Source organism: Phascolarctos cinereus, unplaced genomic scaffold (genome assembly GCF_003287225.1).
Source record: "Phascolarctos cinereus isolate Bilbo 61053 unplaced genomic scaffold, phaCin_HiC Scaffold_2;HRSCAF=192, whole genome shotgun sequence".
Classification (NCBI taxonomy): domain Eukaryota; kingdom Metazoa; phylum Chordata; class Mammalia; order Diprotodontia; family Phascolarctidae; genus Phascolarctos; species Phascolarctos cinereus.
Genome location: NW_027555625.1, coordinates 223,140,980 through 223,153,272, shown reverse-complemented (window position 1 = coordinate 223,153,272; position 12,293 = coordinate 223,140,980). Strand labels below are relative to the sequence as shown.

The following is a 12,293-nucleotide window of genomic DNA, read 5'->3' as shown; positions in this document are numbered from 1 at the left end:
CTGCAGCATTCCACGGTGGGGGATGTTGGGGCCAGCCCAGGGGCTATGGTTAATTCTAGATCCAAACTCCTGAGTTAAGTTCACTTTAACATTTATAAAGCACCTTCACTGTGGAAAACAAACAAACAAACAGCAAGGGAGGGAGAGGGGAGAATGGAATAACAAGATAAAAAATAAGACCAGTCAGGTCCTCAAGGAACTTATATTCTTAGGGGGGAGGGGGTACTCCTAAAATTTGGGGATCAACAGGTACTTGCCTATTATTTGCTGTACTAGGGACAAAGGAGAGGTAGAAATCATGGTTTCTGCCCTCGAAGAGTTGAAAATCTAGTTGGGTGGACAAAGCTAGAATACAGAAAACAAGACTGAACATGTAAGTATATAACTAAGAATTTTTCATCATTCACATTCTCCCCATTTTCATGTAAATATTAGAATTCAAGTTGCCTTCCCATAATGCTGTTATCCCCATCATGGCTCCTGGCCCAGAAACTACCTCCCCCCAACCCCCACTTGATCTCCAGACTGACCTTGGTTCTCTGTTCCCTCTCCCCCACTGCTTGAGTCTCCCTTTCCTTTTCTTTGTGCCCCCATTCTCTCTCCGTGGCTACTCATGGTCCTAAGGAGACTTCACAGACTTAGGGATGGAAGATATCTCAAGGACCATCTGGCCCAGGTCCCTTTTACGGCTGAGGAGACTAAGGGTCCATGGAGGGGAAAAGACAGACAGAGAGACAGAGCTTGGACCCAAGTCCTGACCCTACAATGATTCCAATAGTTTCTGACAACACATTCCTGATCTCTGTGTCCATCTTACATTTCTTAAGGAGTTCTGCCTCTCCTGGCTTCCTTGTTTCAACAGTTTTCCATTACAGAGATGTCTCTACTTTTACTAAACACATTTTGCACCCCAACTAGACCCTCAAGGTGTCTGTAAAGAAGTGGCATGGTGTACCCAAAGAACTGGACTGGGAGATTGGCCCCGGGGGGCTAACCCCAGCTCTGCTGCTTCCTTGCCCTATGACCTTGGCTAAGTCCCTACCCTCCTTCTCAGAGTTTCAGTTATCTTATTTGTAAAATAAATAGAACAATCCCCCTCTAACTCTAGTACCAGCAGAACAGAGATGAGAATCAAATGAGACAGGCTCTGTAAAGTGTCAAGAACACTATCCTCATTCCGCTCCGTGGATGTCCATACTTTAATATGTTGTGTTTTTCCCTTCTTCCCTTCAGGAATTAGAAGGGGTGGGGGTGGGGGGTGAATTCTGGAAGTACTTAAAGCTTTTTATAACCTGGTCCCCTCCTTTTCATTTTTTTAATACCTTACTAGGCTCCTTTATAATCTGGCTGTTGTGGCAGTTAGTTGGCAGACAATTATTAGCTGCATGACCCTGGGCAAGTCACTTAGCCCTGATGTTCTCCCCAAAACAAAAACAATCCAGCTGTCCCAATCTACTTGTAGTTCAAGGACTCTCCATCTCCCTTCCCAAGTGCCTTTGCCCTGGCTGTCTTTCACCCCTGCAGGGCTCTGCCCCATCATCTCTACCTCTTAGTTTCCTGGGGTTCCTTCCACACTCAGCCAAAATCCACTTTTTGCAGGAGACCTTTCATAATCTCCAATGTGGAAAAACTTCCCTCTCAGACTGGCTTCCCCTCCCTCTACTTTGTATGTATTTTATATGTACCTAGTTATTTCCATGTTGTCTCCCATATTAGAATATACACTCCTTGAGGACAGGGACTGTTTTTGCCTTTCTTTATAACCCCAACACTTAGCATAGTCCCTAGAATACAGAAAATACCTAACAAATGCAGGTTAACTGATTGAGTGAAAGATAATTCAGTGCTTGGAGAATAGGAGTCTTGCCTCTGGTCTAGGGGACAAGAATCCCCTGGACTTCTGGTGCCTCATCTGCCCCTCATCATGCAAAGAGAGGCAGACAATCTAGGTTCAAGTTTCACTTCGATGACTGATGCCTGGGCAGACTCTTTAACCTCCCTGGGCCTCAGTTTCTCTACCTGTAACAATAAAGAGGTTGGATTTGATGACCTCCAAGGTCCTTTCCAGCTCTAGACCTATCTGTGGGAGCAGGCAAAGCTAGAAAGCTGTTCTTAAATAGGCTTACCAAACAACAAGCACTGACTAAGTGCCTAGCACCTACTATGTGTCCAGGACTAGAGATGCAAAGGCAAGAATGAAACAGTGCCTGCAAAGGGGAATAGCTGAGAGAAGACTTAGAACCACGAATCCTAGGTTCTGAGCTTGCCTCTAACATCAGCTTGGCTCGGGGACCTCAGGGAAGTGGCTAAACCACTCCAGAATGCAGTCTCCTCTTCTGACGCTTTCCTTTCCCATCATAAGAGCTGCTCTTTTTATCTCACGGACAGGATATGAGGGAGCAGGCACATTTTAGAGCCCGATGGCACTTTACAAGTTCAGTTTAGGATCTTCTGAGTATAAGGCATTCAAAAGGAAACTGAGAAACATGTCGTCGTTTCCCCCCATTGTTGTCAAGCTCCCTAGAAGCAGAGACAAAGGGGTGAGGGGCCTTAGGAGACACTCAGTTCAATCACAGCCTTCTTTACATTCTCCCAGCTGCAGCTCAGCTCAGAAATTCCCACCAGGATGCCCACTAGGCCCTAAGGCCAGACACTAAAGAAAAAGGTGAGGGGTCTCTGGGAGATAAACAGCAAAAGACACTTAATTCTCCAGGAAGGCAGACAGTTTGGCATTTAGGTAAACTCTTACCGGGAACAGCCTTGAGGCCTTAATTTCCATCCCAAAGAAAAAAAGATTACATTTCCAAAGCCAAGTCCTTTCCCTCTTCCCTCATCCCAGATTTAGAAACTTCTCCAGTCTTTTGGGGGTGGGGAGGGTAAAATCTGCCCCAGCTGAACCAGACCTAGCCATCAAGCAATAAACCAATTAGAGTTGTCCTCAAATTGAAGGCATTGCTTGGGTGGGGTGGATTATCCAAGTAGAGACTAGAGGACCTTTTGTCTGGGGTATGGTGGAGGGGATTGTCCAGGTATGGGTTTGACAATGTGGCCTCTGAGGTCCCTTCCAACTCTTAGATTCTGTGAATCCACTGTATACCAAGCACTGTTATAGGCAATACGGGAAGCAGGCTGAATGATATAACGGATAGAACCCAGGACTTCGGAATCTGAAGACTTGGATTCAAATACCAACTCACACCAACTGTGTGACCCTGGGTAAGTCACTTAACCTCAGCAAGCCTCAGTTTCCTCATCTGCAAAATGGAGATGATAACACCACTGCCTACTTCCTAGGGTTGTTGTGAAGATTAAATGAGATAGTGAATGGAAAGGGCTCTTGCAAACCTTAAAAAAACTAATACCTCCCCTCCCCCAGTCTCCTTATACCTTATATGCAAACCATGTATATTCTTAGGTGGAGGGACATTGACTACCTTGCTGCTCTTCACACCAAACACTCCCATCTCCAGACTCTGGACACTTTCATTGGCTGTTCCCCATAACTGGAAGGCTCCCCTGATTCATCTTTGCCTCCTGGCTTCCTTCAAGTCTCAGCTAAAATCCCTCCTTTTGCAAGAAGCCTTTCCCAGTCCTCAGCAATCCCAGTGCCTTCCCTCTGCTGATTATGCCCTGTTTGTTCTCCACAGATCGTGTTTGTTCATAGCTTTTTTCATGTTGTCTCCCCAGTTAGAGTGGGAGCTCCTTGAGAGCAGGGACTGTCACTTCGTTTTTCTTCAAATCCTGTTGCTTATCACAGGGCCTGGCATATAGCAAGTGCTTAATAAATACATGTTGACTTGAAAATGCTATATAAATTTGAGCTATGATAAAATGGAGCATGCCAAGAAGCCTTGGTGAAGGTTTTAGATTTACAATATAATACCTATCCAGAATCTAGGGGAGAAAAAAAAGCAAATTGAATAGTTTTTGCCCATCCAAACTTATTCTGACAGTAATCATCTATAGACTTTTTTTTCTTATGTTTGTTGAAACTTCTGTTTAACCCTTCTCTGAATTGGAAGGGTAAATAAGAAACATCTAGGCCTCTGGCCATTCACTCCCGAAGCAGGGGAGATGATGACAACGGGGAGATGTGAGGGCAGTGCCAGATAAGAGAGAAAAGTACCAGAAAAGCTTTGGTTCAAATGATCCCTTCCCCCAAAGGTTTCCAAGAACCATTCTTATACTAGCCTGTTACAGGTAGGTGTCTCTTTAGCAAGGTAGGTGTTTAAAGTTTGGGGAAAACTGGTCCACAAATACTTAGGTAGCATCTACTCTGAGGCAGCAAGAGGGGAGCAAGGGAACTGACATTTGAACTTGGACTCAGAAGTCTAGAGTCCAAATCCTGGCTCTGAAGCTAAGCTATGTGACCTCTGTGACCTTCAATTTCCAAGAGAAATCGACTTTGAACTTGGACTCAGCAGCCAGGGATTCAGAGCCAGGCTCTGCCACTTGCTAAGTTTGTGACCTCTCTGACCTTCAATTTCCTCCTAGGTAAAAATGGAATAATAAAAAATGTACTACCAACTTGCCAGGTTTTTGGTGAGGAAAAAGAGGCACTACACAAATGTGAGCTATTATCATTAATTGGAGAGGGAAGCTAATTAACAATACAAAGAGGTATAAGTGCCCCAGTGAGTGGTAAAAACAATTAATGGCCATCAGAATTCCAAGGTGGGAGAGAAAGCCTTGAGGGCTCAAGTGTGCAGGGGCAGGCGGGTAGAATTTAGTCTAGGCAGGATTGTGGATGGATTACAGTTACATTGTAAAGGAAAGGATGTGAGCGTTCATTCATCCATCCATCAAATACTTAATCCAGGTTAGGGTAAAAGCTGAAGTAACCTTTTTTCCAAACCCTATTCTACACCCAGACAAAGTGCTCTCTTCCCTAAGCTTGGTGAAAATGATAGCGAGAACCCTAAGATGAGAGTATGAGAATGGTGTGTGAAAGTGAAAAGCCCATCTATTTAAGAGCTTATTATGATTGGGGTAGCTAGGTGGTGCAGTGGATAAAGTACCAGCCCTGGAGTCATGAGGACCCGAGTTCAAATGTAGCCTAAGACCCTCGCTAGCTGTGTGACCCTGGGCAACTCACTTAATCCCAACAGTCTTGCAAAAAAAAAAAAAGCCTATGGCTATAGTTTTCCATCTGCCTTTGTGAGATACAATTCCCTGGCATGCCAGGACTACGCTAAAAATTGTAAGTTTATAGACTCACAGATTTAGAACTGGAAGGGACCTTGGAGGCCATCTGGCCCAAGCCAGGGTTAAGTGACTGACTCAGGGTGACTGGGTGAACTTTTTTTTGCCTATCTTTGTGTACCTAGTGATTAACACAGTAGCTGGTATATAGTAGGTACCTAATAAATGCTTGTGCAATGAATGCTCTTTCCAGGGTTTGTTTGGTTGGTTTTTTTCTGGGCATACCCGGAAATCAAAACTACCTTTTCAGCATGTGTCCTAGCAAAATAAGGTAGCACAAGACAAGGCAGACATAGCCCCACTCTGCTCTGCTACTTTGAAGCTGTCTGGGGAGGATAGAGTTGGCAAGGAAGCCTTCTCACAAAGCCTGACTGGCCCCACCCCATAACTCATCGCCCAGATCTACGAATATTTAATGGATAGAAAGGGGGGAGGGGCAAGGTCTAAGAGTTACTCCCTCAGGGAGTTTGTAATCTAGTTGGGGAATCCCTAGTGCTAAGAGTTAGTTGAAAGATACTGAAAATAGATAGCACTATATTATTAGCTCTCTTTTCCTAGAAAGTTCTTTAAGTCATATGATTCTTCAATTAGCCCTACCCCTGAGGCCCAGAGATGTTGTCCTGGGCTGGGGCTAGGTCCTTTAATGCTATCTAATATCATGTCATAGATAAGGAAATAGAGGCCCAGAGAAGTTAAAAGACGCATCCAAGGTCACCTGGACAGAAGCAGAACCATGATTCAGATCCAGGTTCTCCAACTACAAACCCAGTGTTCTTTCTACTAGATGGAGAGCTGGTTTCAGTCTGAGGCATAGATGACAGAATGCTTGCCTTGGAGTCAAGAAGGCCTGGGCTGAAATCCCATCTCTGACACTTACTAGCTATGTGACCATGGGCAAATCACTTACTTAACCTCAACAAGCCTCAGTTTTCCCATCTGTAAAATGGGGAGAAGGATATCTGCCTTCCCTTTTAATACATAACTTATGGGATTATTCAGATGAGATGATGTTTCTATATCCCCAGTGCCTTGCCTGTAGTAGACACTTAATAAACACTCATTGAATTTAACTGAATAATTAAAGCGAAGCATTTTACAGTGCTCATGTGTACTATGTAAATGTCAATTATTAGGATTGTTCCACAGTTAGTTCCCATCCCCAGTGTGCTTCAAGGTAAATTCCCCATATGTGGAAGTCCTAGTAAATGTGGTAAAATGTGGTATCCATTGGCTGAACACCAATCAGCGGTCTGGACCCTGGGGAGAACTTAGGACAGAAGCTAGGGTTGGCACTTCCTCCCACTAGAGCAGGGGTGGGGAACCCGCAGCCTCAAGGCCACATGTAGCCCTTTAGGTCCTCAAGGGTGGCCCTTTGACTGAATGTGAAGTTTGGGCCTCCCTCGAGGCTGCAGGTTCTCCACCCTCCTACTAGATGAAAAGCAGCCTAATCTCCAGGGAAGTAGGTCGTCTTTATTGATAGCCCTGTGTTGCTTTCTAGGCATTTTTATTTTTTACTGCCTCAGGATTAAAGAAGGAAGGGCCATACAAACTGGGAAAACTCCATGGCCTTGGGAGACAGAGTCATATACTATTAATCAGATTTAAGTAAGGGGAATAGCATAAGCCACTGAGAGGCTGGGGTCCAAGAGAGGCTGTGGCCAGGGAAGCTCCCCAGCATAATTTACAGGGGTTTAAGGAACGCCTAGCAGGTTACAAAGACTATCCCTGCCCTCAAGGAGCTCACCTGCTAGTCAGAGGGGTAAGATTACCATACAGGAAAGAAATAATGAATACAAGACCGGGCAGCACACAATCCAGTATTGTTAAATCTCCGGATGCCAATAAAAAGGGGAAATTCTGAAAAGGGAGGGGCTCCCTATGGACTGCCTGGAGGAGGTGGCTGTTTGAAAGAGCTTGTCTCCTAACCCACATCCTCTACAAAGCAGAGGAAGGAGCCCAAACCAAGTGGAATTCCATACGAGAGCAGCCCCATCAAGCACACAGATAACAACCAACTGGCCTCTTTGGACAGCATTAACAAAATGCACCTGAAATTCATTTCCACTATTTACTCTTAAAAAAGAGAATTCTTTGCACACAAAAGGTTTATTCTCTTTTAGAACTATATGAAGTATTAATACTCTAATAACTTTGTTTTTGCTTCAGTTACAAATTCATTTTTACCTTCTTTTTTCCTAGTTGTGTGACCAGTATAATTAAAAGAGTGCTGGACTGGCCTTCAAAGGACCTTGCTCTGAGTTCCAGCTCTCTTACTTACTACCTGCATCATCTTGGGCTTATCCTTTCCGGGTCTCAGTTTCTTCATTCTTAAAATTAGGGGGTTGGACTAGATCGTTTCTGAGGTTCTTTCTATCTATAAATCTCTGATCCTATAGACTATGCTATGGCTTTAGTCAAGTCACTTAATCTTCATGAGCCTCAGTTTCCCCATCTGTATAATAGAGGTGCTGGATTAGGTAACTTCTAAGGTCTTCCAGCTTATAGTTTATAAGCTCTGCTTTATAATTTCTAGCTTTAAACCCATGATCCTAAGACATCCAATAACTTTGGGCAAATCCTGTAACCTGATTTATAAAATGGCAAAATAGTTGCATGATATACCTCATTATGAAAAATTACTTAGTAAGTGGGGACTAGACCCTAGGTTTTCTATCTTCAAGTGCTATATGCTTTGTATGACTGAGAAAAGGCTTGTCAAGCTCCCTATGAAACTGGGCCCTAGAGACAGTATGACTTTCAGTCAACCGAACAATGGAAATCCTCACCAAGGTGAAATTAAAAATCATGGAATCATAGTTTTGGCGTTTGTACGGACCTCAGAGATGACCTCGTCCAACCCGTACCTGAACAGGAGTCTTCTTCCTCCCCCATAACATACTTGATAAATAGTCATCTAGCCTCTGACTGAAGATGTACAGTGCAGGGGGACCCAGGAACTAGTGACCTCCTAAGACAGCCCATTTTACTTCTGGATGGCTCAAACTATTGGGAAGATTTTCCTTAGATGGAGCTGAAACCTGCCTCCTATTTTGCTCCTATTTTGATCATCTGCGGTTCAGAAGAATGTCCAGTCCTTCTTCTGCGAAATAGACAGTGATCATGTTTCCATTAAGTCTTTTCTTCTCCAAAAGTTTCTTTAAGTAATCCTTGGATGCTTGGCATGGTTTTCAGTCTTCTCCCTATTCTAGCTGTGTTTCTTAAAATGTGGTATCCAGAGCTGAACACAAGTTGAGTGATCTAGAAGTACTCTGAGCCCTCTCTTCATTCTTGAAACTGCAGGTTTATCAATAGTAGCAGGAGATCACATTAGCATATCATACTGACAGACATAACTGACTCTCCTGAGTTTGTAGTCCACTAAGATCCCTAAGTCTTTTTGATGAGAAAGGCCATCCAACACTTAGCTACTCCCCCCTCATCCTGTACTTGCATAGCTGATTTTTTAAAAAATTCGAACACAGAACTTTACATTTAGTCCTATTAAATTCCACTTTAAAAATATGTGGCTTATTGTTTTAGCCACCTGAGACACTTTTAGGTCCTGATTTTACTGTCCATGTCAGTCCTTCTCCCTGTTTCATGCCACATGCAAATTTATTAAGCATATCATTTCTACCTTATGTAAGGCAGAAGTTTTACAGATGATCTTTTCTGTGTCATGAGCCCCCTTTTTACAATCTGGTGAGGCCTATGGCCCTCTTCTCAGAAGTGTTTTTAAATGCATAAAACACACTGTATTACAAAGGAAATCAATTACACTGAAACACAGTTATCAAAGCATTAATTAAAACAAGTTCCCAGACCCCAGTTTTAAGAACCCCTAGGCAAACTAAATAAATAAACCCTCCTTAGTCATTGAGAAACATGCAGTACACAAAGACAGATTTATTCTAAGCTCTGCCACTAATTTGTTATATGACTTTGACCAAATTGGTTGAGGGCCTTAGTTTCCTCAACTGTAAAATGAGGAATTTAGATAAGATGAATTCTAACATTTCAAGAATGAAGCAGCTTGGTATACTGGGAAAGAAGAATGGTTTTCAAGTCCCAAGATGGGACTCAGATCCCATCTCTTCTGCTTACTATCTATGTGATTTTAGGCAAGTCAATTTCCCTCTCTGGGCTTCGGTTTCCTGGTTAGGTAACTTGATGAAGCTGGCCTTTAAGGTCCCTTCCATTTAGAATCCTCATCCTGAGTCTATGACCCTGATTTCTAGGCCCAGGGTCTAGCAGGGAACTTAAAGGGGTTAAAAAAAAATGGGAAAAACTATTGGCTTGGGGAGTCTGGGGGAGTAAATAAATTTGCTATCCCTTGGTAAGTAGAGCAGACTGAACATCTACATTTCCATTCCAAAGGAAAAGCATGAATCTCAGAAGCCAATTTCCTTTCCTTTGCCCCTAGTTTCTCCCCTTCCCCCACTTTTGTTCCTTCCCCACAGGACAAAATGCTACAATCACTTGCAAATCAATGAGCCAATATTTATTATCTATTATGAAGGTATCAGTAGGGGTGTAAAGACAGATAAGGTTTAAAGGGTTGGTTGGGGTTAGATACTGGAAAAGGTTTGGACTTTATGATGAAAGGGGGAAGGGAAAGGTTAGGAAATTTATCTGGCTAGCATGTGGAGGGGAGAAGGGGCTGGAGGCAGGAGGCCAGTTTGGAGGTTATTGTAATAGGCCCAGGGATAAGACTTTGGTCGGGGTAAGTGAATGACAATCTGTCCCCGCAACAAAAAGAGCCAGGTTATTGATAAATGAAAAGTACTGAACTAGCAGGAAAAAAAACTACCCCACCCTCTCCTGGCCTCTTTATTCTAGGAGCAAGTTCCTCTTTTTCACACTGAACTGAGTGTAACAGCTTTGTTGATTCATTCATCATACTCCTCACTCCTCTGAGCCAAGTTATGACTTGTAAGGGGGGTGGAGATGGGAGTTGGGGAGGCAGGGAATAAGTCACAGAATGGGGTAATAAGTTCTAACTTGTAAGTCAAGTAATAGAGTTGGGGGAGAAAACTAAATCGAAGAAAGGGTCAGGGAAGAGGCCACAGAAAGAAACAATTCAATTTGATTGAACAAAAATGATTTATTATGAGAATTTGTTAAACTCCTATTATGAGCAAGGTTCTGTGCTAGACTTCAGAGAATCATGAAGGTTGGAGTTTCCAAGGGCTACCCCACACAGGGCAAGTCACTAGAGCCTTCCGTGCCTGGAGGCAATGGCCTGAGGCTAAATGGAGAAATTAGTGCCGATTTGCTCTGGTTTGGGGAAATTTCCTGACTGGCAGTTTACTACACTAAGGAAATTTCAGGTGTGGTAAAACAACAACAATAACAAGAAAGAGACAGCCTTCAAGGAACTTTCATTCTACATTTGTAAAATGGGGATAATAACGGCACTATTGATTTCCCTGGGTTGCAGTAAGGATAAAATAAGATATTTGTAAAGCAATTAGCAAACCACTATATAAATGCTAGCTGTGATTATGGTTATTGTCATCATCATCATCACCATCACGGTGCAGGTAAGTGTAATACAAGGTAGAGTGTGATTGGAGGGACCCAAACAAAATGCTGAAGGAAAACTTGAGGATGATTTTACACTGAGAGGGAGAGGCTGATGGGGAGAGGCAGGGAAAGAGGGAAGTGGCATCTGAACTGCAGAAAGAGATGTTCCATTTTCCAGGCCCATTTTGGGAGCGCAGAATGAGGGTGGGGAGGCCCAGCGTCCAGCCCAAAGCCACCTTACCTCCCTTTTCCACCGTGCCAGCCACTCATCTCTCTTGCGTTTACTGATGTAGTAGGGATCCCCAGCCTGGAAGGTGAGTCGCTGCATGGGCCGCTGTCGAAGACTGGACTCCCAGCCCAGGCCTCCCCGTAACCGTCCCCGAGCTCCCTAGGAAGGGGGAGAGAGGCAGACAGACAAACAGACAGACATTCAGGAAGGTGTTGGCGCTCTCTCTCTCTTGCTCTCTCTCTCCCCCTCCCTCTCTCCCTCTCTTTCTCCCCCTCTCCCTCTCTCTCTCCCCCTCTCCCTCTCTCTCTCCCCCCTCCCTCCCTTCATTGTCACCAGGGTTCACTATGGCTAGAAGACAAACAGAGAAGGGACTATTAGAAAGTCCCTGCAAAAAAGGAATGGAACTACTGTGACCCGCAGACCAGAACCCTTGGTCTTGGGCCTCAGAGATCCTCTAGAGAAGCACTAAATTAAGGAGTTAAGAGGGTCAGATAAGATGATATGTGCACAGCATTTTGCAGACTTTCAAGTGCTATGACCACCACCATCATCATTATAGATGAGGAGTTTTGTGCACAGACATCCACCAGCCAGAAGGGAGAGAGCCATTTACTAGCAGTGCAACCCTGGATGAGTCACTTAACCTCTCTCAGCTTCAGTTTCCTGACTTGCAAAATGGGGATAACAATAGCACCTAGCTCCCAGTATTATTTGTGCAGATAAAATGAGATGTTTGTGAAGTGCTTTGCAAACCTTAAAGCACTCTATAAATGCTAGCTATTATTATTAGGAGGGGAGAAGCACGAGAGGCCAAACTGTAAGCCTTTGAGGCTATAGTCATTTCGCAGATGAGGATGCTGAGAGGTGAACTTGTCCAAGGTCCCAGAGGTAGTAAATGACAAGAGTCAGGATTTGAACCCCAGTGTTTTAGCTCCAAACCCAGTGCCCTTTCCACAACTAACAACTAACATGAATAACTCCCTCATCCCTTTCCTATATAGTGATTAAGAATGGAGAAGGTAGAGTTAGGCTATCCTCGGTGCTCCCCCAAGTGACCTGTCCAAAATGATGGCCCCCTCCTACGGATCTCCTCCAGAGAATGGAGAGGGAAACTCTTTAGGCTTCTCTCCCTTCTTAGGATTAGGACCTAGAGACCAAACTGCCCTTGTGAGTTGGGAGCAAATACTTGCCTCCATTTTCACAGAATCAAAGTGGGTTTCCTCCTTCTCTTCTTTGCCTGCAGAGAGAGAAGAGCAAGGGCTCATCAAATTGATCCTCACTCCCCCTGGGACCGGCATAATTGTTGGGGCAAGATCCTGAGGCCCAGGATTGTCCC

The 12,293-nt window shown here is 44.1% G+C and overlaps 1 protein-coding gene across 2 annotated transcripts in view; it reads right to left on the bottom strand.

The window, feature by feature from the left end:
• DNMT3A (DNA methyltransferase 3 alpha) overlaps positions 1 to 12,293 on the bottom strand; it is a 154,503-nt gene that overhangs the window by 55,684 nt on the left and 86,526 nt on the right. Inside the window, exons 5-6 of one of the 2 annotated variants that reach the window (XM_020983946.2) lie at positions 12,148 to 12,194; positions 10,970 to 11,116 (exon numbers count right to left, since the gene is read on the bottom strand). In XM_020983946.2, coding sequence (XP_020839605.1) covers positions 10,970 to 11,116; positions 12,148 to 12,194 — 194 coding nt within the window. Of the gene's footprint in view, positions 1 to 10,969; positions 11,218 to 12,147; positions 12,195 to 12,293 lie in introns of those variants that run through there. The other variant, XM_020983945.2, reaches the window with a different exon arrangement.